Source organism: Dermacentor albipictus, chromosome 3, assembly GCF_038994185.2.
Source record: "Dermacentor albipictus isolate Rhodes 1998 colony chromosome 3, USDA_Dalb.pri_finalv2, whole genome shotgun sequence".
NCBI lineage: Eukaryota > Metazoa > Arthropoda > Arachnida > Ixodida > Ixodidae > Dermacentor > Dermacentor albipictus.
In genome coordinates, this window is record NC_091823.1 from 63041433 (window position 1) to 63063270 (window position 21838).

The 21838-nt window shown below is 42.5% G+C and overlaps 1 protein-coding gene across 1 annotated transcript in view; it reads right to left on the minus strand.

The window, feature by feature from the left end:
* The window catches only part of LOC135898794 (oxysterol-binding protein-related protein 1-like), a 103738-nt gene that overhangs the window by 11836 nt on the left and 70064 nt on the right, over positions 1–21838 (minus strand). The window contains exons 15-22 of the mRNA XM_065427961.1: positions 20437–20512; positions 17219–17353; positions 12289–12386; positions 11087–11263; positions 8343–8421; positions 8158–8276; positions 2622–2868; positions 1610–1732 (exon numbers count right to left, since the gene is read on the minus strand). Of these exons, the coding sequence (XP_065284033.1) occupies positions 1610–1732; positions 2622–2868; positions 8158–8276; positions 8343–8421; positions 11087–11263; positions 12289–12386; positions 17219–17353; positions 20437–20512 (1054 nt within the window). The remainder of the gene's footprint in view (positions 1–1609; positions 1733–2621; positions 2869–8157; positions 8277–8342; positions 8422–11086; positions 11264–12288; positions 12387–17218; positions 17354–20436; positions 20513–21838) is intronic.

A 21838-nucleotide genomic window follows, 5' to 3' on the forward strand; every position in this document is an offset into this window, starting at 1 on the left:
TATCAGCAGCTACAACTCAACTGCTGTGCAGAATGTACAGTTGGTATCGAACGTTAACAGACTGCAAGATCTGCGAAAACAAACTTTCAAGTTGTTCCCGACTAGCCAGTAAAACTGCACAACACTATGTAGTTTGCATATACAACAGAACCTCGTTGATGCAATCCCGTTTCATACGATTTCTCTCCCTCATCTTCCCCTTGTGCCTCGTGCGATTCCACCCCACCTTCCTTCCTCATGCATGCGATACTGAGCCGCGATTATCGGCTACCCCTCTCAAGAGCCCGTGTCGACATGGCAGAAGTTTGTTTTACATTGCCTGATTTTGACAAAAATTGTCGCCAATTTCATTAACTGTAGCCGATAGTCCGTTGTAGCACAGTTCATTAAGAGCAAACTTCATTTCATTAATAAAATAGGTAGAGAAAACTAAGGTTGAAATATGGTCCGTTATATCCAAAAGTCTCTTGTACGCCGTTCTGTTGCAACGAGCGTAGACTGTATTGCCAAACTGCAACCGTATGACACGTTTTGTGGCTGCTAGATCCCATGTCAACAAGAAAGGGAACAAGGCACATGCATCATGTAAAAATGCTGGCACGCACTTTATTTCATCTTCCGTTACCAGCAAATCTTCTCGCGGGTCGTCGCATGTCATATTCACAGCTATGCAATAAGCACCTTTAACTATCTGTTTGACCGTGTGTGGTGCGGTGCCATTGGAAGTGCACTGCACATTTTAAATAGGTTATAACCAAAACGCACTGCCGTTCCCTGTTGCAGCAAGCGCAAGGTGACCACCATGTTTCGCTCTGTCGGCATCGTATTCCGACATTGTTTACCAGCTCGATTTCGTTTTGCTTTCCTTTTGCAGTTTAAAAACGCAACACAATATGAAAACAACAATGCACGTCTCAGGCCATGCCTGAAGAAGCTGTTATCCTGGCCAAATTTGAGGAACGCAAATGTAAGCTTAGAAAACCTGCAAAACGACAATGCGTGTCTGGGGCTGCTTGGGCCCCAGAGCTATGTGCGTGTCAGCGCTCCTGCTGCAACGATTCAGGCAACACTTTGCATTACGAAGATGTCAACTACAGTAGTCTGCCAAATTTTTTAATGACTTCAGATCGTACGTTTTTCCCAGCTAGTATGTTTCTTCTCGAGCTTTATTCAAAGAATGTAGGAACAAGGATCTGTTGTACACTCGAACCCACTTATAACAATACCGGTTTTAACTATACATCGGTTATAACAATGAAAAGCTGCTGCACAATCAACTTTTGTATGTTTTCTATGGGGAAATAACCCGCTTACTGCAAGTCCCCATGCCACATTATCAGTTATAACGATGAAGTCTGGCTGCTGGGTGTCCGTGCCGAAAGGTAATGGAATGTGAAATCTTTGAAAAAAAAAAAAATGATGCACGATCGCCTGCCACCCCAACTGGCGCCGCGTGCTTCTTTCCATGAGAGATGCACACCAGCCTTGAGCGTATCTCTCCCATCGCTCAACAAGCGTATCTCTGCCAACAAGTGGACTTGTTGCCAAGTTGGCAGCAAAATTAATTGCAAACGACTTGCCTAGCTGCCCATTCTATTAGAATGCCTACCTGGGCTGCATACTCTGGTCGTGGAGTGACTCGCCAAAGAAGACGGGAGTTCGGGATGTCAAGTGAGTATGTCGAGTCACTCTTGGGAATCTCCCCATCATCCAGGTCACAGGGTTCAGGGCTCTGCAGTGGGAAACAACCGGAACAGTAAATGTGATTTTCTAGTCCACAGTAGCTCGAAAGAGTAGGTAGCTTTCACGTTTTCTTTTTTTAGATTATACAGAATTTTTTAAAGGGACACTAAAGGCAAATATGAAGTCAAGCTAAACTGATAGCTTAGTGCTTGAGAATCTCTAAGGCTTCAATATTATCGCAACCAAAGCCTTAATAATAGAGAAACTATGTAATTTCCATGCTTTCTTTCTGCTTTGGACACATACAAAATGGGTGTGCATTTGATTCGGGGGCTTGTTGGGATCGAGCAAACACTGCCAAATGAATCAGCAATCCTAGGGTTCCGGTGCAGTGTTTAGACTTGGGGACCCTTGTCTGTATACTTATTTTATCTACTGAATTGTATCGTGAATGGACAATAAACTGAAACGGAAAAAGTAAGAAAGAAAAAGGAATGTGTCTCAGAATTTTTTCTGCCTTTGTTTAATTCAAAACACCAGATGATTCGATCAATTTTGCCTGTCCCGTCAAGGTTCAACTAATGGAAGCCGACTGTGTTAAAACTACTATCCCCAACAACCGACTGATCGAGCATGTGGCTCTAGAACAGGAAGAAGCCCGATGTGGATTTTGCATTAAACATGGACATCTACTGCCCGAGTGCACTCTTCAGATCTTCGCTGTGGTGACTGATAAATGTGGCCACTGCTACTTCATTTCACTTAGTCGCACACTGAGCTTGCCACGCATGCATGTATGCCATATGTACACTCCACTAGCATGGATAGCCTGCAAACTGCACTGTTGGCAAAGCACTGCTACCATATCTTTGTCACGGGCCTAGCAGTGCCAAGCCAGAAGAAATCACTTTATGCATTGTTGAAAAGGCAACACGCACCTTGGGTCCTGGCATGTCGCCCTGTGAGCCTCCCGTCAGGGAGCGCGTCAAACTGTTCAGCTTGGCATACATGCGCTTGGGTGTATGGGCGGGACTTGCTCCCGCACTTGCCGATGTGGAGCTGCCCAGTGGTGGCTGGTCTGGCGCACGGAAGTTGTGGGTCTGCATATACTCCTCGTATTCTGCCACAGGTGCTGCCTTGAGGTAGTCTGTCCACTTGCCGTACAGGAAGCGCAGACGAGATTTACTGAAAAAAAAAAAAAGCAGAACCTCGTTTATTCAACAGACCCAAACAGAACTGAAGTCCTATGGACGAAATTTATGCAATACCTGGCAAAGTGGCTATGGCTTTCTGCTGCCAAGCAAAAGATCACAGGTTAGATTCCCAGCTGCCGGAGCAGCATTCTGATGGAAGCAGAATGCAAAAAATGCTCGTGTGCTCAGATTTAGGTGCACATTTAAAGAACTTCAGGTGCTTGAAATTAATCCGGAGCATTCCCACTGTTGCACATCTCATAAATTGTGTGTTGCCTTGAGATATTAACCCTTTGAGGGTCGATTTTTTTCGCCACATGCGACCACTCAGGGTCGATTTTTTTTATTGTACATTTAAATTCTTCAGAGGGAGCTATTTCGAAAAAAAATTACTGTAATTTTTCTAGGGTGACCGTAAAGTGAGAAAAAAATGTTTAGCGTTGGCATATATGGACTGTTTATTCATTAAAAACAATAAAAAATAGCAAATAAAGTTATAAGATTTCTAAAACATTGGCGCTTGTTATACACAATGTGCACACGAGAAAAATACACAAGAAGAATGCGCACACGAAAATTTTTTGCAAGTCTCATATGTTCCTTTTGCACTAATACTTCTTCAGTGTGTGGTAGGTCTTGAAGCATGGCTCCAAGCAGAGCGGTTTGTTGCACTCAGCGCACATGTACCTTGTGTCCTCGCGATATTTTTGCTGCCGAGTGGTGTTGGCGCAGACATGGCACCTTTCTGGGTACTGCTTCCCTGAGCAGACGTGGGAGGCAACTTCGGAATAAAGTGCCAAAAAAGGAAACGCATGCACGGCGGCATCCTTCGTATGCGGACCCCTGTGAGCAACAACCGAGCCGGTAACAGGCGGTCACCCTTTGAGTGACAAGAACGAGATAGCCATCAGTTTTGCGAGCAAAAGAAGCCGAAACCGCGTGCGGAACAAAACCGAAACTAACCGCCGCACGCCCGCGAGCGCGCCAATGAGCGAGCGGTAGCAGACGCGCCGGAGCAAGAAAAAACTATACAACGAAAACTGAAAGAGAGAGACGCGAGGAAAAAATTTCATGTATTCCCACATAGTCGCACCACATGCCAGGCAAGAAAAAGTTAGGAAATTAGGGCGCGTTTTAAACGTACAGACGGCGCCGTAAATATACGGCGTCGACCATTTTCGGACCTGTTCGCGGCGCCGTATATTTACGGCGTCGACCCTCAATGGGTTAAACCTCATAACACTATTTGGTTATTGAAAATTGATGCGTTATTGGAAAATGGAACACTGCCTAGCTTTTCCTAAACTTCACTACGGGCTGCAATGTCGCATGGTCATTTGGATGTAAAAGAATGCTTACACCAAAATATACCAGGAATGCTTACACCAACCCAACAATTGCAGTGATCAGTAAACAAAAACTGTATTCTATCCCTTCACTATCTAAGCAAAGCTACAACAGCAAAAGTCAAAACAAGCAAGCTATTCTGTCAGACACAGAGTTGAAGCTAAAGTGACGAAAAAAGTCAAGTGATTGCACTTGTAGATGGCGGTTAAAGCACAATAGCTGCCATGCCTTCTTTGACTTCCCACTTTCAACTTACTGGCGAGGGAACCTTACAATCGAGTTTTATTGCATCTATAAAAATATTTATGTGTTGCCTCTGCATCAGGAGTAGCAGCAAAGAAGAAACATCTAGGCGTACACTATATGGCAAACATTGAGCCATTGTACAAAGTGGCACGGCATACCGTATTTACTCGCATAACGATCGCACTTTTTTGTCAGAAAAATTGATGCAAATTCAGGGGTGTAATCATTACATGGGTTAAATTTCCCGCAAAAAGAAAAACATCTTTTTTTTCGTCCTGCGTTTGTTGCGGGATGCGGGTGCGGGACACCAAAACAAAAATGGCGGCTGATGGAGCAAGCCAAACACGCCGAACACAATTTTTTTTTTCTCGTCAGTACATTACGTGCATTGAAACAGTTTCTTCCATATCAGTGATGAATAATATCGTTAATAACGTAGCCATGTCTACTTTGAGGGGACAGAAACAGATGGGCGCGCTTAGCTGCCAGTGACATAGAAACACATGGCCGGCGTGCTGCGGAAACTGCGGCATCTGTCTTCACTATTATCCTAATACGGCACGTTTCCGCTAAGTGTGGGCGAATATCTTAGCTGGGTTACAAGCGTCGGTGTATGAATAGGGTACACTTTCAATGTATCAGTGTTAACGTGGCTACTATCATTGCCGCTCGCGATTTGTTGCGTGCCCACGAGCGCAGATGAAAAGAATCGAAAGGCACCTTTCTTGTTTTTGTTGACCACAACAATTATAAAGCCTACCCATAATAAACGCAAGTTTGGCTGTACCTCTTTTTGTCATTGAAGTGCGGAAAGTGATGAAAGTAATGAAATGAGGCATCTACTTAAGAATGTTTGGTATGTGCAGACCGCTTGGCTTGTCTTGAAGAGTAGTTCGTGTAGATGGTAAGTGCGATCATTATCAGCTAGACTTGGCACACGACATATCGCTGCGGCAAGTTCGAGGTGTGATCATTACATAGGAAATTAACAAAAAAAAAACGCATTTTGACAATAAAATTCAGGGGTGCGATCATTACACGAGTGCGATCATAGTTGTTGTTTTGAATTATAGTACTGTCATCCGATTTGCTCAGACATAGCATGTCTTCACATTTGATCATGTGCACATGTACTTGTTCCAATACTATCATCCTGTATTGCACTGTCGATGAATATGGTGATGAGACCACTGTCCAGCCTCCCAAGCATACAGAGTGAATTTTTGAGAAGTAACTTCGAGAAGCCAGTCTGGCATGCAATTTATAATGTTGCCGGGCTTAAAGATTTCAACTTTACCCGAAAAATGCTAAGGAAATATTCACAGATAGGGAATTCATATTTGTGTCTTTTTCACCTTTAAGTGCCCCTTTCCCAATGAATAAGACTGGAACCTCCTTGCCTCACTGAAGTTTAAAAATGCTCAGAAGTGTTTCATTTTCCATTAACAAATCAATTTCAAAAATCCAACTCAATTATGGGGAGAACATCAGCTGTGAGGAGTGGCATTAAGGTTGCTGCGCTCTTATGTGTTTGTTCTCAGGAAGCCACGGCTAACATTCCTTAAACTGACAGCTGTTATGCAGAAGGTGGCACACTTTAATACTGCGTGTTCAGAAAGGTTGTAGCAGCAACACTCTTCTGGAGACTGACTTCCTTTACACGCTAGGAATAGCATGTTGATGAGCATGTCCTTGTAGTACTCAGCTTGACGAAGACGTAAGATTTGATCATTTGAAGGCAATTTTTAAGAGCTATAAAGTAATCAATATTTGGAGTTTATAGATCCACAGAGTTTTCTTTCAGGCAAATCAATAGGAATATAGCCATTCATTAACAAGACATTATCAGCGGCTTTTTTGTTCTTGCAGGATGCGTTTGTTTGTGGAAGATTCTGCAATAGCTCCGCTAACTAGGGCAAGCCAATGCAAACAGTGCTCTCACCACTGCTTCCACCACATATTTCCTGGAAGCAGTAAAAAAAATGTAAGATCTGGTGGTTTTGCGCTCAAACAGTTTAGGAGCACTCGTAAAACAAGTTAGCCTAAGCTGCATATTAGACAAAAAATAAACAAATGAATCATGCTATTATGAGGTAATAGTAAAGAATTTCACCTGCTTATGGTCACACATTTTTTTTTTTCTGCCTAAAATACACAAGTATACTTTGTTATGTCTCTTTTATATTCTGGACACTATGGCACAGCAAAACTCCTACGGTCAGGTGTACTATCCGGTGCATTGGATGTTGTATTGTACAGTGAATCGTACCGTGTGTCGCATGCCAGGCGTCCAATCAGGTGCTACACCATGGCAAAACAGCTTGCTTCCAGCTGCTTTTTTGGTCTATCGGTCACCGAATCGTACCGTGTGTCTACTACTATTAGCAAAACACCTAGAGCCCAGCTGCTGTTCCGGTGCGTCATACACTGCTGTATCATACCGTATCTACTACTTTTGTCGCAAAAGGCATCCAATGTGGTGCTACGGCACAACACAGTGCTTCGGATTTGGCTGCCCTACTGGCATTTGGACCAAATTAGACGCCAAATCGTAGCGTGTCTCCTACTTTTGTTGCACGCCAAGCGCTCAATTCGGCGGTACGGCACGGCAAAATGCCTAGAATCCAGCTGCCGTTTCCGCACAATGAACACCGCATCAGACCGTGCCTCCCACTTATGTCATATGCTAGGTGCCCGATTTGGTGCTATGGCAGAGCAATGTGCCTCGGATCTTGCTGCCGTTCCAGCTCATCAGGTACCATATCAGCACTGTGCATCTCCTACTTTGATTCAGGGTGCGATCATTATGTAAAGAAAAGAGAAAAAACACTTTTTGATTAGAAAAGTGAAAGGTGTATTCATTAAGCAAGTGCGTTCATTGTCGAGTAAATGCGGTAACCAAAATTTCGAACGGCGCATGATGTTTCGGGCATGGACGGCTTGCACAATGCCACAAACTTAGGCAGCTGTGAATAAAGTTGCCGTTATATCGAATTGACATGAAAGTACAACTTTGGTCGTCGACTTCCAATAAAGTGGCATGGGTTAGGCCCTAGGGGCTTAAGCAGTGCAACTGGCAGAGTGGCTGGTAACACAAGCCACTGCGAGAAGCTTGCCATCAGTATGTTCGCACTCGTAGACCTTATCAGTGAGTGAACATGAGATTAGACACAAGGGCTAGATTGACAGGCGTGCTAGTGCAGTATGGATCCACATGCAGACCCCTCTGCGTGTAAGTAGTCTGGTGGCGGTGGCAGCTAGGTTCAGTTGGACCACGGTTGGCAAGCCAACATACTACTCTTGCATGATAAAACCGATCGCATGGTTGCGCCTTTGCAGCAGTGCAGAGCGCATATATGTAATGTATTGTGGTTCCCATCTCTCGTATAGGGACTGCAAGGTGCCGACAGTTATCAAATTCTGCAGGAGACCCTTTGCTGGCACATCGGAGGCACCCCGCTTGCATTTCTTTTTGCATAAACCTGATCACAATTTTTTGATCACAGATTTCTGTGTGTGCTTTTAACGTATACCGGATATAACAAAGATACTTTTGTAACTGATGTGTCTTCTTTATAACGAGGTTTGACTGCATTACTACTTCGCCATACTACTCCCTATTCATCATAGAAAAACCCCTTCATTCAATGTAAATCCTTGCAACACTCCACCATCGGCGTGAACTTACTGCTTGTCAAAAATAAATCCTTCTATCCGGTGCAAATCTTTGTAGAACCAGCCTGCTTGCTTGAATGTGAGTGACGACGTCAGTCCAGACTTTTGGCAGACAATCTCCATAAGGCCATACTGTAAAAAGCAAGCGGAGCATATGTTGTTACAGCAGAAACGCAAATGCTGGGTGTTTACGCATACCTGTTCAAACCACAGCTTTCCCACAATGATGTTATGGATACAGCAGTTTACGTTGGTCCATGTGTATGACTCGCCATGCCTGAAATCAATGGAGAATGGACTGCCTTAGTGAGCCTATTCACAGACACATTATGACCAAGCACAGGTACTAGTTGTTTAGAGCAGACAATGTTACCACACAGACCAATCGATTTCCATATATTGCCTAGCGAGAGTAATGCCATCACCAGAGAATGGAATGAACAAACAACCTTAGTTACCAGCATTATTTCATTTCATTTCATTTCATTTATTATACCCTCAAGGCCTGTGAAGGCTTTACAGAGGGGAGTGGGTTACAAGTGAATCCAAACAGTAAATTTGCAAAAGAAAAATATACAACATAAAAATACAATTTGACAAGTAATTCAGTAGGACTACAATGAGCAATTACAAAAGGTGTTACAAAAAAGGGCAAGATATACAAGCACATTAAACAGCATTTTAGCAAGTAACGTTGGTTAAGGCATCACGAAACAAAGGATTATCATTGATGGACACAATGCTTGCGGGAAGGTGGTTCCACTCTAGTGATGTCCGAGGTACGAATGACTGGGAAAATGTATTTGTGCTGCAAGAAGGGACGTGAACCTTGTAAGAATGATCGATGCGACGAGATACATAGTGTGGAGTATGGATGAATACATCACGTAGTTTTGTGTGGTGAAAAATTTTGTGAAATAATGATAAACGGGAGACTTTACGTCGAGCTGCAAGAGATGGAAGGGAAAGGCCAGTTTTCATGGCTGTTACGCTGGCAGTTCTATTATAATTCGAAAGAATGAAACGAGCAGCGTTATTCTGAACTAATTCTAATGAGTTAATTAAGTTTAGGTTACTAGGGTCCCAGACAGATGCAGCGTATTCTAATTTCGGGCGTATTAGTGTTTTATAAAGCAATAATTTCAAGGAGTGAGGAGCCTTAAAAAAGTTACGCCTTAAGTAACCAAGAGCGCGGTTAGCATTGTTCACTATATTAGTAATGTGAGTTGCCCAGGTAAGGTCGTATGTAATATGTATTCCTAAGTACTTGTACGAAGTCACCTGTTCTAAAGGAAGACAATTTAAATAGTACACTTCAGATACGTTAGGTGTTCTAGATACTTGCATAGCTTTACACTTGTTAACATTTAATTCCATTAGCCATAAACTGCACCAGTTAGATATTATATCAAGGTCCGATTGAAGACGGTTAGTATCACAATGCGTAGTTATTTCTCTAAAGATAACACAATCATCCGCGAAGAGATGAATGTTAGAAGTTACTTGTGAAGGAAGGTCGTTAATATATATTAAGAACAACAAAGGACCGAGAACCGATCCTTGGGGCACTCCGGAAGCAACAGAGCACACCGGTGAATCGCAGCCATTAGCAGTAACGTATTGTGAGCGATGAACCAGAAAACATTCGATCCATTTTAAGAGATTAGCATCAATATTCAAACGGGTCAGTTTGTGGACTAGAAGTTTGTGACAGACTTTATCAAATGCTTTTGAGAAGTCTAGAAATATGCAGTCGGCGCGTGATGAACGATCAAGAATTCGATGCAACTGATGAGTGAAAGATACGAGTTGAGTCTCGCATGAGTATGATTTCCTAAAGCCATGCTGAGCAGGTGAAAAAAATGTGTTATCCTCAAGAAATTCTACGAGGTTTGTGAATACAATGTGTTCTAGAAGTTTGCAGCACGTGCTGGTAAGTGAGATGGGGCGATAGTTTGTTGCTATGTTTTTGTTACCAGATTTATGGAGTGGAACCACCTTCCCCACCTTCCACTGATAAGGTAAAGTGCTGGTGTTGAGTGACTGTTGAAAAATTTTTGTTAGTATTATAGAACTGTATGCGGAAGTGCTTTATACGAACACCATCGATAAACCTGTTGGTCAACTGCTCTCAAACTCTTGTCCAACAAGCTGCACAATCCAAACCACAAACAGAGTTGCAGTGACAGTGTACAATGCATATTCAGCAAACTTTAATAATAAAGGGCAAAAGGAAGCTATCGTTTCAATGTTTAGATATAGGAGGGCGAATCACAAAGTTTTTTCCCCCAATTTTTATTAGCCAGAATGAGGTGTATACAGGTAATTACGAATATACGTACCATTCTACGTACCTCATACACTATTTTTCCACGTAGTCCCTACACCGGTTCAGACATTTTTTCCCATCGCAGCACTAAATTTCCGATGCCCTTGCGGTAGAATTTGTCTGGCTGACTGTCATGCATTTGCGGTTGTCATGCAAGTCTTTGGCCTTTTGTGAACTCACATCATCACCACCTCACATTTCTCAAGACACTTTCCCCATATGTGGGCTGCATTTCACTGTGAATTGATGGGAGTTCGTCCCTTGCTCCATAGAAAATGAATCGCGTTTCGTTGCTTATACGCCGAAGACGTGTGAAGCACAACTGCCATCTTCAACAACTGACAGCAGCGCTACGCCATGAAGCTACCGGCAGATAAGGCCAGGCTGGTCCAAGAAAGGCCCACTGCTGAGAATGGATATGTTGATTTCGCATTTACAGCCGTAATTTGGATAAAAAAGATATGTGCAAAGACTTTCTGATTTGCCCTCGTATCTGAGCACTGGCTACAGTAAGCAGAACGTTGTTCAAGTACTACAAGCTTTGCAAGATCTCAAACTAGGAAGGGCTTATCATTGTGTGTTACAACGCTATCCTCAGAATCAGGTTACTCACGAGAGGAGCTCCACAGTCAGATGGCCTTCAGGTTTGATCTCGATCGATTTACCCCAAAACTTCAGTTTTGGGTATACGGAGCCATGAACCTTGAAGTGGGATGACTCAGCATGGAATGCACTCACGGGCGGGTGATGACTCACTTGTTCGCACACCATTCGGAAGCCCACATCTTCTCTGCACAGAGAGAAATAGTAGTAAAACAGTCAGACGCAAGTGGTGCAACTGTAGTGCCACAATGTGACAAGCCGTGCAACAGCCTCCTTCATTTTTTGCTTACTCCAGGGAGATAGAGTTCTCTGGACAACTTCTGTGTTAACACATGTTCAATGCAAGTCCGCCCAGCTTGCATGAACTTAAAAAAAAGAAAAAAAGAAAGAGAAAGGAAAAGAAATAACACAATCCTTTATTGCACCTTACATGAGTCGTGCATCATATCAACAACTAGGAAAGATAAAAACAGATGATGTGCACGGAGCTGGCACATCCTACAATGTGGACACGCATAGCAGAAGCTGGCCTAGAGGTCAATGTTAGTATATTAGTGTACTCTTTCCTCGTTTTCCTTCACCCCTATAAGGCCTTGGGCCATCTTGTGAGATTAAATATTCATTCATTCACATATTATGTAGATGAGGAGGCAAAGCAAATGCAGCAAGCCATCTAAAATTCAGTAATCTCAGTAGCTCCATCAACAATCATCAAGAGCTATAATCAGGCATGGTATTTTCTTTTTGGGGGGGGGGGGCAATAGAACAGTCATATTTTGTAGGACTCCCATTTTCAGGACAACTAGGAAAAAAACACAGCCAGTAAAAGATATACCATGGAAGCAATCTCATATGTTTCCAAACACCCTCTCCAACCTTTTGAAATGTAACTGCAGCCCTGCAAATATTTACTGTTTTGCATCGTTGGTATGAACAATGTGCTAATGTATATAGGTCATACAACGAAAAAATATTCCAAGTAGCTCAAGATGACTGAAGAGTATACCTTTGCTCACACTTCGCTAGCATTAAAGACAGCCCAAAAAGTGAAAATTCAGTATATTACAGTTGACCAAAATTATGCAATGTGTTCCTTTAAGGCATACGCAAGCCAATATTATTCTCCCTAAACTACAATTGAAAAGGCTTCAAGAGCTGCAGCAAAGTTTGAAGTACTGCTACAGGCTATGGAATATGAAGTCGGCCACCTACCTGACTAGCTCGTACGTCTCACCAAGCAGTGGGTTGAAGGGTTTGCTCAATCGTTCAAGGTTGGATGCAAGTGCAGACACTGCGAAAGCCGTCACTAGCTGCAAGACAAAACAATCACCAGCATTTCTCAGGGTCGCATCCTGTACAGAACATTTCTATTTAATTTATATATATATATACATATATATATATATATACATATATATATATATATATATATATATATATATATATATATATATATATACACACACACACATATATATATTACATATGCAGTATGCAAGAGTAGACGACCTCTCATGTGAGCATGCGAATGTCCTGTAGTATCATAAACATTCCAAGATTTTAAGTAAATTACGTTTGCTTCCTACATTTTAAACAAATATGAATTTACGAAAAGAACTTTCCTTCAATCCAAAACGTACGACCATGAGGCTTTCTTGATACAATGTCACAGGTACCACGATCCCAATGTACATTTTATTGTGATAGCAATTATATGGACATTTGAGGCACGTTTGCTCCAACGGTACCGAACAGCCCATGTGCAACCCACGTGTGTAGGGTTAGAAGGTCTCCAGGGATGTGCAATGCGGAATACTGTAATGATTCTATTCCAATTTATTTTCTTATGCTTTGCCAGTGCTCCTCGGGGTGCTCCATCTACATTACCACTACAATCGGCTGCTGGTCATGATCGGTGGATAATAAGGAATAATACTATTGAGCAAATGGGATCATTACATGTACCATCTTCGATTTGTCCAAAGAATGCAAAAATACGAGGTAAATCATAGAATCATATGCTTGATGACGAGGAATCAAGTGAAAACTGTGACACTGAATGCCACTGCTCACTAGAGCATTTTAAAGCACACATAATGTTTCCATTAACTGTAAAAATAACCCTTACCCACTGCACTGCTATAGTAAGTTCAAGTGTACTGAAAGTTACTTTCCACCTAAAGTTGTATTCTGGTTTTAGAAAACATCTACCCCATTCTGAAGTTGGCACATACTTACAAGAACAGAAATCGAAATGAGAAATCCTTATAATATTGGAGGCAGAGAATTTTCAAATTAAAATTTTATCCAAAGCTTTCTAGTTTAATGCCCATCAGCAGCATCTTCACACTTGAGTGCGGCCGCCCGCGTAGCAATTAAACGTTGGCCACCCGGCTTAGCGGTGCCGTAGCCGTCGGGTTCCGCTAAATTGAACTAGTTTTGAATGCTCAACTCGCCTCGAACCCCGCAAAACTTAGGGCCAGACCCCACCCACGCTTGCATGCGCTCAAGCTCTGTCTTGCACAAAGCAAACGCTGCACATATGTGCTACAGTTGCATGTAGCTGCAGGTTGCTGCGACTAGTCCACCGCCTAAGCGCACTGCGGCTCACTGAGGACAAATGCGTTTCGCTTACATATGGTGCATCATAGGCGCCACAATCAGAAGTAGTGGCATCTACATTAACAGCTAAAATCAAATTTGAACTCGGTGCCACGGTGACTTTCAGCAGGCGGAGTGTTGCACGCACGCTCCGTTCCATTGTGCTCCCACTCCTTCACAGTGCAAGGCATTGAAGGAGTGGGAGCACCACGAAGAGCTTGTTTGACTGCTAATAACTGCGCTTCTACTGAATGCATTGAACTGCTTTTTGCGGCAAAGTATCTTTGAAATGCAGTCGAACTCGGCTAATCAAACTTGCAAAGAAATTCCCATCAGTTTGATACAGGGCATAATTCGATATAATCCTGCTAAAGAACTGGACGTCATAAAAGAATGTACCATTTATAAAATCACTTTATTGATGAGACTAGCTTAGTTTCGTATGAAATAGTCCTGTGTTTTCTTATGCTTGGGCAATTTCGCTGCCTGTGATGCAGGCACGTCTCCTTATTGTCATAAGAGTTGGAGCAGCTGAGGCCGCAACCTTCCAAATTCGTGCAGAAGCACTGGACTAGTGCGAGTGCACCAATCCCCTCGGAGGTTGTAGGCAAAGGACCATCGTTGCTTTCCTCATTATGCCCCCCTTCACTTGTGCTTGGTACGATGTCACCAATGTAGTCTTCATTATCAGGCTCTCCTGTGGCCGCGACACCATGATCTGCACTCGCAAACTCGTTGACTGTTGATTTGTCAACGGCTTCTGGAAATTCTGGCAGCTCGTTCCAAACTTCAGCAACAACGGATGGCTTCATCGCACTCATCAGAATTTACGGTCATCACTGGGCACGCGGAAGCCAGCATGTCTGAAGCAACTTCAGATGAACCACTTGTACACGGCCGTGCATACACAGTGGGCACCACGGGCACCGGGTCGCAAGTTTGTTCACTTTAGCCCTAATCTTCCCCTTTATTCAAGATCGTGCTGAGAGTGCTCCTCGGAATCTTGCACGCTGCGGGGACATCCCACTTCTCACCACATTCGACACGATCTATGATTTCAAGCTTCAAAGTGAAATGCAAATTCTGCCGCTTCATCCCGGCAACACTGCGGGATAAGGCCCACAAGGCGCAAACACAATGAACCAGAAAAGCAGCGAGACAACTCGCACTTCCGCCATCTTGCACGACGAGGGCACAAGAACCTCTGATTGGCTGTCTGAGCAAGCGCTGCGGATGGGCCAGGATAATTTTTTGCAAGGGGGTCGTCGACGGCTCACCCGACGCAGCACGGTCACGGTAGGGAGAGTGGCTGGACGGAGCCACGCCACTGGGTTTCCCCGCTGCGATGAGGGAAAGCCAACTTCTGAGGGCACTTACGTGCCGCTTGTCGTTCGATATATAGGGAGTCGGTGCTATTTTTGTTCGATGTAGTGGTAACTTTTGCTATATATACTCATTGTAACTATACCATGTTCTGAAATTGTCCAATATACAGAATAATTTGATGTAAACAGGCTCGATATAGTCGGGTTCGATTGTAGTCTATTTTACCTTTAAATACATTTCCCCACTTTGTAAAAAAGTGGTTTAGGGCCCCTTTAAGCCATGAAGTAGCAGTGAATGTTGAACATCATGTGGGCATCTAGTCAGCTACCCCTAGTATCAGTAATGCAGTTTAGGCTCAATTGGTTAGACATTCGCTCTCCATCTGCAAATGAAAGAGGCGTGTTTAGAAGAAATTTTATAAGTGCTCTAACTGTCCCACACACACTCACCATAAAAAGACATTACTGGGTTGTGAATGTGCATTGTATACCGAGATTGGGTGCATCTCTACGAGGCAGCAATATGAAACGGCAAGCATAAGCAAATGTAGACTGTGTAGGACACAGATTCCTCCAAATTAAACGTGTTGAAATAGAAGTAGTGGCTCCTCTTGGAGACAACTAAGCAACAGGGAAAAGTGTATAAAAGCATAACTGTGTTGCCACAATAAAATTATATAGAGTAGGTTTTATCAGCAACAAACACAACAGCTGCATGGATGGACATAACAACAGAGGATGGTGGAATATAGTTGTGTGATAAAGGTGCATTCTTAAATTTATTTGAGAATAAAATATTAGTAAACTTTTTATTCGCGGTGGATACAAGTTGTCTGCTTCTCAGGCACACGAGAACTGCCATAACACTTGATATTACACATATTCTTGGTTGCAGTGTGAAACATCCTAGGAGCAAGAATAGGAGGCAAGGCCCAATAGTATTAATAGCGCTGCAACATTGATGCGGTTTCTCATAGTCATGAGACACTTGCTACCAATGCAATGTCCTGCAATTTAGGAATGCTCATGAGAGGTACACAATGCCAATCGAAAACTGGGACATCAAGACACACTCTTAGCAGCCAACCGTTTCAAATCCTGTGTCGCAGATTGGCAAACTAAAACAACTTCTCTTTCTTCTCTTGTGCTCACTGTAAAATGTGAACTATACTAGCATTCTATTTAAAGGGTGCCTCACCAGATCCGATAGCAAATTTTGGTTATACACTGGAAGTTGTTACGTGTCCTCTGTGAGTGTTCTGCCGCAAGAATTTTAAAAATCGGCTCATTAATAGCCGAGACAGAAATATTTCAGTGTCGCGAACCCATGATTTCATGAGGCAAGCCCCACAGCTGAGCAAAACACTTTCTCCACTCGCCCCATCTAGAATCTGCAAGCGAAATTCCTTCCCTGCTTTCTCCCATACCGGACCTCGAGAATTGCGTGATGCGTACGTCACAGGCCCTGCCATAATTGTTTTCTTTCTTTTTTTTTCAGCCCTGCGCACTTCCGCTGATGGTATTGCGTGCGAGCTGTTCTGATTGTCTGTTTCGCGCAGCACACAATTTTGCATTCTGTGCAGAAGGACACATGACTAGCAGTATAATTCAGTGCTACACGAATACTAAGGCAGAACAAGTGGATCGCAGAGCATGACCACGTGCTGGAACATAGCAGAAGATGGCATAATTTTGGTACCTGTGCACGTGACTGCACGACCGTGGGAACACGCAGCCAAAGCGGAGGTACATCCCTTTTGCTTCAATGTGAAGTAAAACAAAATACACGCAGGCATTCCATTTGTGTGTTTTATTATTTCTCTGAACTTCAATTCGTCAATTAAAGCAACAGATCACACAAACAACAGATGTTGCCTTGAATAATTCTCGAAGTCACATATCACCACAAGTGACGTCACACTGCGGACACGAGTACGTCACCGTGCGGCTTTGAGCGTGGTCAGCGCGAGGGGAAGGGAAAACGACATTCCCATTGAAATTTCAGGCCTTTCTGCAGCGCGTAGCAATGTAATTCTTTGCAAACACAATCGTTAGCGCGCATTGTATGCTCTGCGCTTGTCAGTTCAATATGGCCAGACCTGGTGAGGGGCCCTTTAAAGAAAGGTAGAAATACTCCATAGCAGGTAAGACACCATCTTGAAGAACATGGTTGCAAGTTCATCAAGGTGCACAATTCTACCATATTCCTTGCGTACCTCGATTCTGTCGATGGGGTCGGTAGCTTCATCGGCCTGAACAAGCAAGTGACTGTACTCCATGTTCTCTGAAATGCGCTGTAGGAAGCTCAATGGCTCGTTGAACACAACGGGCATTGTGATCTTGGACAATTCCTGCATATGGCAAGGATACATGGCTAAGCATAAAAAGTGCTAATTCTTTTAATATAGGTCATAAAAACTGATACAAGTGAAATGACGACAGTCTCTTGTTTGTGACGGCAAAATCAGGAAGCGAGAACGGGTAAAAAAAAAACAGTAATTTTACCACCTCTTGGTACGTCGTTTGCCTTTCACAAATAAAACACTTCGTTCTTTAAGCCTTTCAGGGCCAATGACATAAATATACGGTGCCGCGAACAAGTCCAAAATGATAGATGCCGTATATACATTTAAATAACGCGCCAATTTCCTGAATTTTGTTTTTCCTGGCATGTGCTTCCACTACGTGGGAATACAGGAAATATTTTTCTCGCGCCTCCCTCTCTTGGTTTACTTTGCATGGTTTGTTTTAGAGCTAGTTTACTCCGGCGCGTCTATATACTACCGCTCGCGCATTAAAGCATGCGCGGGCGGGCGGCGGTTTGGAATTTGTTCCGCAGGCAGTTTCGGCTTCTTGCGCTCGAAAAACTGATAGCTATCTCGTTACTCGTTTAGTGCTCACAGGGGTGTGCGTATAGGAAAGATGACGCCATGCATGCATTTCCTTTTTTTTCTTTTTTTGGAGACTCACGAAAACTAATTACCTCTGGTTGGCAATAAGATGAAGATTAGCAGAAGTCTGTCACACGTTTTGCTTTTTTGACGGACACACAACCACACAGTTTTCTTGAGTGTGCTCACCTATGCAGTTCGATTACGCTATGGACATAAATATTAGTCTAAGGGCACGAACATTTGAGACTTGCGAAATATTCTCGTGTACACACTTTCTAAGCACTGAACTATGTGTATAACAATGCATAAAACTTTTAATTCTTATAAGTTTATTTCTTTTATTTATTGTTGTTATTCAGGAATAAAGAGTACATATATACTAACGCAAAATATTTTTTTTCCACTTTACGGTCCCCCTAGAAAAATTTCGGCAAATTTTTTTTTGAGACAGGTTCCGCAAACAAATTGGAATCTGCAATAAAAAAAAATCGACCCTGGGCGGTCGCATAAGGCGAAAATAATAGACTCTGAAAAGGTTAAAAATTTTTCAGTGCACCATATAAAATATACTCAGTCTTTTCATTTTATACGCTGTGGATAGCAAAAGCCCCCTTCAAGGTGTTAACCCACCTGCAAAATTTTTTCATATGCGCATCCCATATCCCTATGGCAGAACAGAAGGACCTGAAACTTGGTTACACATAGGTTTCGACCGAAGTTAAAATAATGTATCTATCTCATCTCACCATGCTTGGCAAAATGAATGGAAAGTGTGTAAACAAGTGTACAAGATCAGGTCGTAGGAAGAAAGTGAAGGAGGAGGTAAAACCAGGTAGCTGTCCATTATCTCGCACACCTCACCGCTACACTGCCCAAACACAGTCAGATGAAACTTATTCAGCAGTAGTTACTGGCCTTCATGCCTTTGTGTGCAGATTGAAACACACTACACCCTGAACGCACCAATACCACAGAAAACATAGTAAGGTTCAGATGCATCCTGTCAATTATGCACGAGATACATCTGCTAAACCTAGCACCTGAGCAGACAAATTTTCATCAAACATTTAACTATGTATACAAACAACCATAAGGTCCACTAGGGCACAAAAGAGCCCATCGAGCCTTGAAAGATAAACATGCCACTAATTATCACAGGAGGCCTAGCTGAAGACACTGCTAATAGAAAGTACAATGGTGACAAGACGCAAACACAGCCAACATACAAATATAAACATTGGTGTCTGGAAGTGGCAACAACAAGCCTGAATTTCAAATAAGTCTGTCTTGCTAAAGGGCCTACGTGATGTTGTGAAAATGAGCATTTATGTACAATGTGAAATTTCAACAACTGACTCCTAGAGTGTATGCATAGCCTGTAACCAAACATTTTTTTGCTGCTTTGTTAACAGACATTGCAATTTGTCTGCTATACAGTGGACTTTCTTTAATCAAAACCTCAAGGGACCAGGAAAATTGGTTCCGTTTATCAGGTGTTCCATTAGCTGAGAGACATTGCAGAGAGCATTGCATGAATACAAAGCCATCTAACCATGAGGACGGTGTCCCGTTTAAGCGGCAGTTCCATTGAAGTGATTTCTGTTTATTCGGATTCCACTGTATAAGACGTGTTCATTGCACTGCGTGTTTTGGCTGATTTTGATTGAAGCTGATTGATTGATTTTGACCCGATTTTGACTGAAGAAAATCAGTATAGTTTTGTTAGTGCAGCATACAAACGCCATGGTGAACAGCAGTCCACAATACTCCTCGGAAAACAGCTAAACTTCTCGACTTGTGGTTCTTCAACCTTTGTATTGTTGACATTAAATCCCAATCACCATTCTCAACAAATAAAGTGAAATAAAGAAAACGATCGAATCTCTAGGTAAGACAACCCTGATTGCAGGTACAAGGCTACATTAGGAAATGACTGGAGAATCAGCTGCGCATTCAAAAACAACTTGTTGGCAAGATAATGATCACTTGCTGCATTCATTCCTGCTATATATGCTGCAACAGAAAAAAAGCAATCATGAACATATAACTATGGGTATTTATTCACCAAGCAATACAGTACTAAGGAAATCAGTCACACACTAGACATTCCTTATATTTTTGCTTCTTTTCATAGCCACTGAAATTACATTCCGTAGTCATCACTCTTATTCAAAAAAACGAAAATTGCAGGTGATGCATTTATAGAGTTAAGTTTTACAGCTACTTGGTTGGCCATGAACATCATACCACAACGATAGCTGTTCTGCTTTACGTCCTTATCTTGCATGGAGCACTTATCCCTGTAGATGCAACATCTTATTAGTATTTGGGTACAAATTGCTGTTCAGATTAGATATGTGGGGCTATGCACAAGACTTTAATGAATGTGCTGTCAGCACCACACGAGTCACTCCACAGGAAATGGATAGTAAAGGCTGAAATGCATATGTCAATTCTTGTAATGACGTCTTAAGATACGTGGAAGAAACAAGTTAATATCAGGAGATTTGCGTAAAATGTTAACCCATCCTCAAACTTACCTTGCCTATGCATTGCTTCAGGATGCTCCATAAGCTGAAGTCGTTCTTTGAGAACATGGGCACTGGAAGATGCGTCCTGAAAAACAAGAAATGTTCATAAACCTTGCCCAGACATATGTAGAATGTTACAAGTAATGAAGTTACTGATGATCAATACATTTATTGGTTATATTGCTGCAAGAAAGTTACATATCTTTATGAATAAGTTACATATTCATTACATGTTCACATAAATTATTGCAGTTGATTACACTTTTTTGCCAACCTTTCTGTAGGTGCACACAGACTGCTTTGCAGGCTGCAGCATACTTCGAGCACGTCCCCTTCCATGAGCAAAGTTACAGTAGTGCATTTCCCCGTACCATACTTTCCAACCAATGATTTTGGCTAATGCTATCACTTCTGTAGATGTGTAGTTAGTTTCAGGACGAGGGCCGAACAAAGCTGTGTCAGGTAAGTCTTCTGTTAGATGTGGGTTGTCCTGGGCCCATGCCTTCATTATAAGAGATGTTCGCAGTTGGCAGGTCACATGCTCAAGTGGCTGGCACAGTTCCCTCCACAGACATTTTTCAGTTTCGTGATCACAAAGAGTGAGGGCTGTGCTCTAAGAACAAAGTTTGACAAATTAATTCAAAATTAAATTATGGGGTATTACGTGCCAAAACCACTTTCTGATTATGAGGCACTTGACAATTTCTCCAGAACACAGAGAGCACTTCAAGTGAATTGGAGAGGTATCCCCGCCCCCCCCCCCTCCCCAGCATGTCATTGGAGAGTGTATCCAGTGTAGTGGCTGAAAGCTCTACATACAGAAGCAGTTGAACATGGCAGGTGTCACTTTTTAGAGCCAATGTCTGCTGAAGTTTAACCCTTTAACTACCAAGCCTGAGCTGTACTCGTCCCCACCCCAGCTTTTTTTGCATTGCTTGCCCAAGAGGAGCTGTGCTCGTCAACTCAGTCTACGTAGCACATTTGACACTTAAATACCTTTGATGCTTTTAATTTCTTTATAAGCTATTCAGATAATTACGCTCGAACCCTCATACGTACGATGAGGTGAAGTCACTTTTTCAGGTTAGCTGTCTCAATTATATATTGGGCAATTATAACTTGTAAGAGATAACCGACATATATATTTTTTAAACCTGAATGTATTATGCAATAATCTGGTAGGAAAAAATGAATGGTAAATTTTCTACACTTTCTTACCCCAGCACTTAGTAGTTAAAGGATAAATGATGTAAAATATTAAGTAGAAATAAATGCTTTCCCAACCATCTGTTGCCTTTTCTGTATTCCTTGAGAAAATAAAATGGTAATAAAGGGAATGCCCCAAAAGTGAAAACTAGGTTTTGATGTATTGGTGTGTCACTTTTTGAAAAACCTTACTTGTAACAACAAT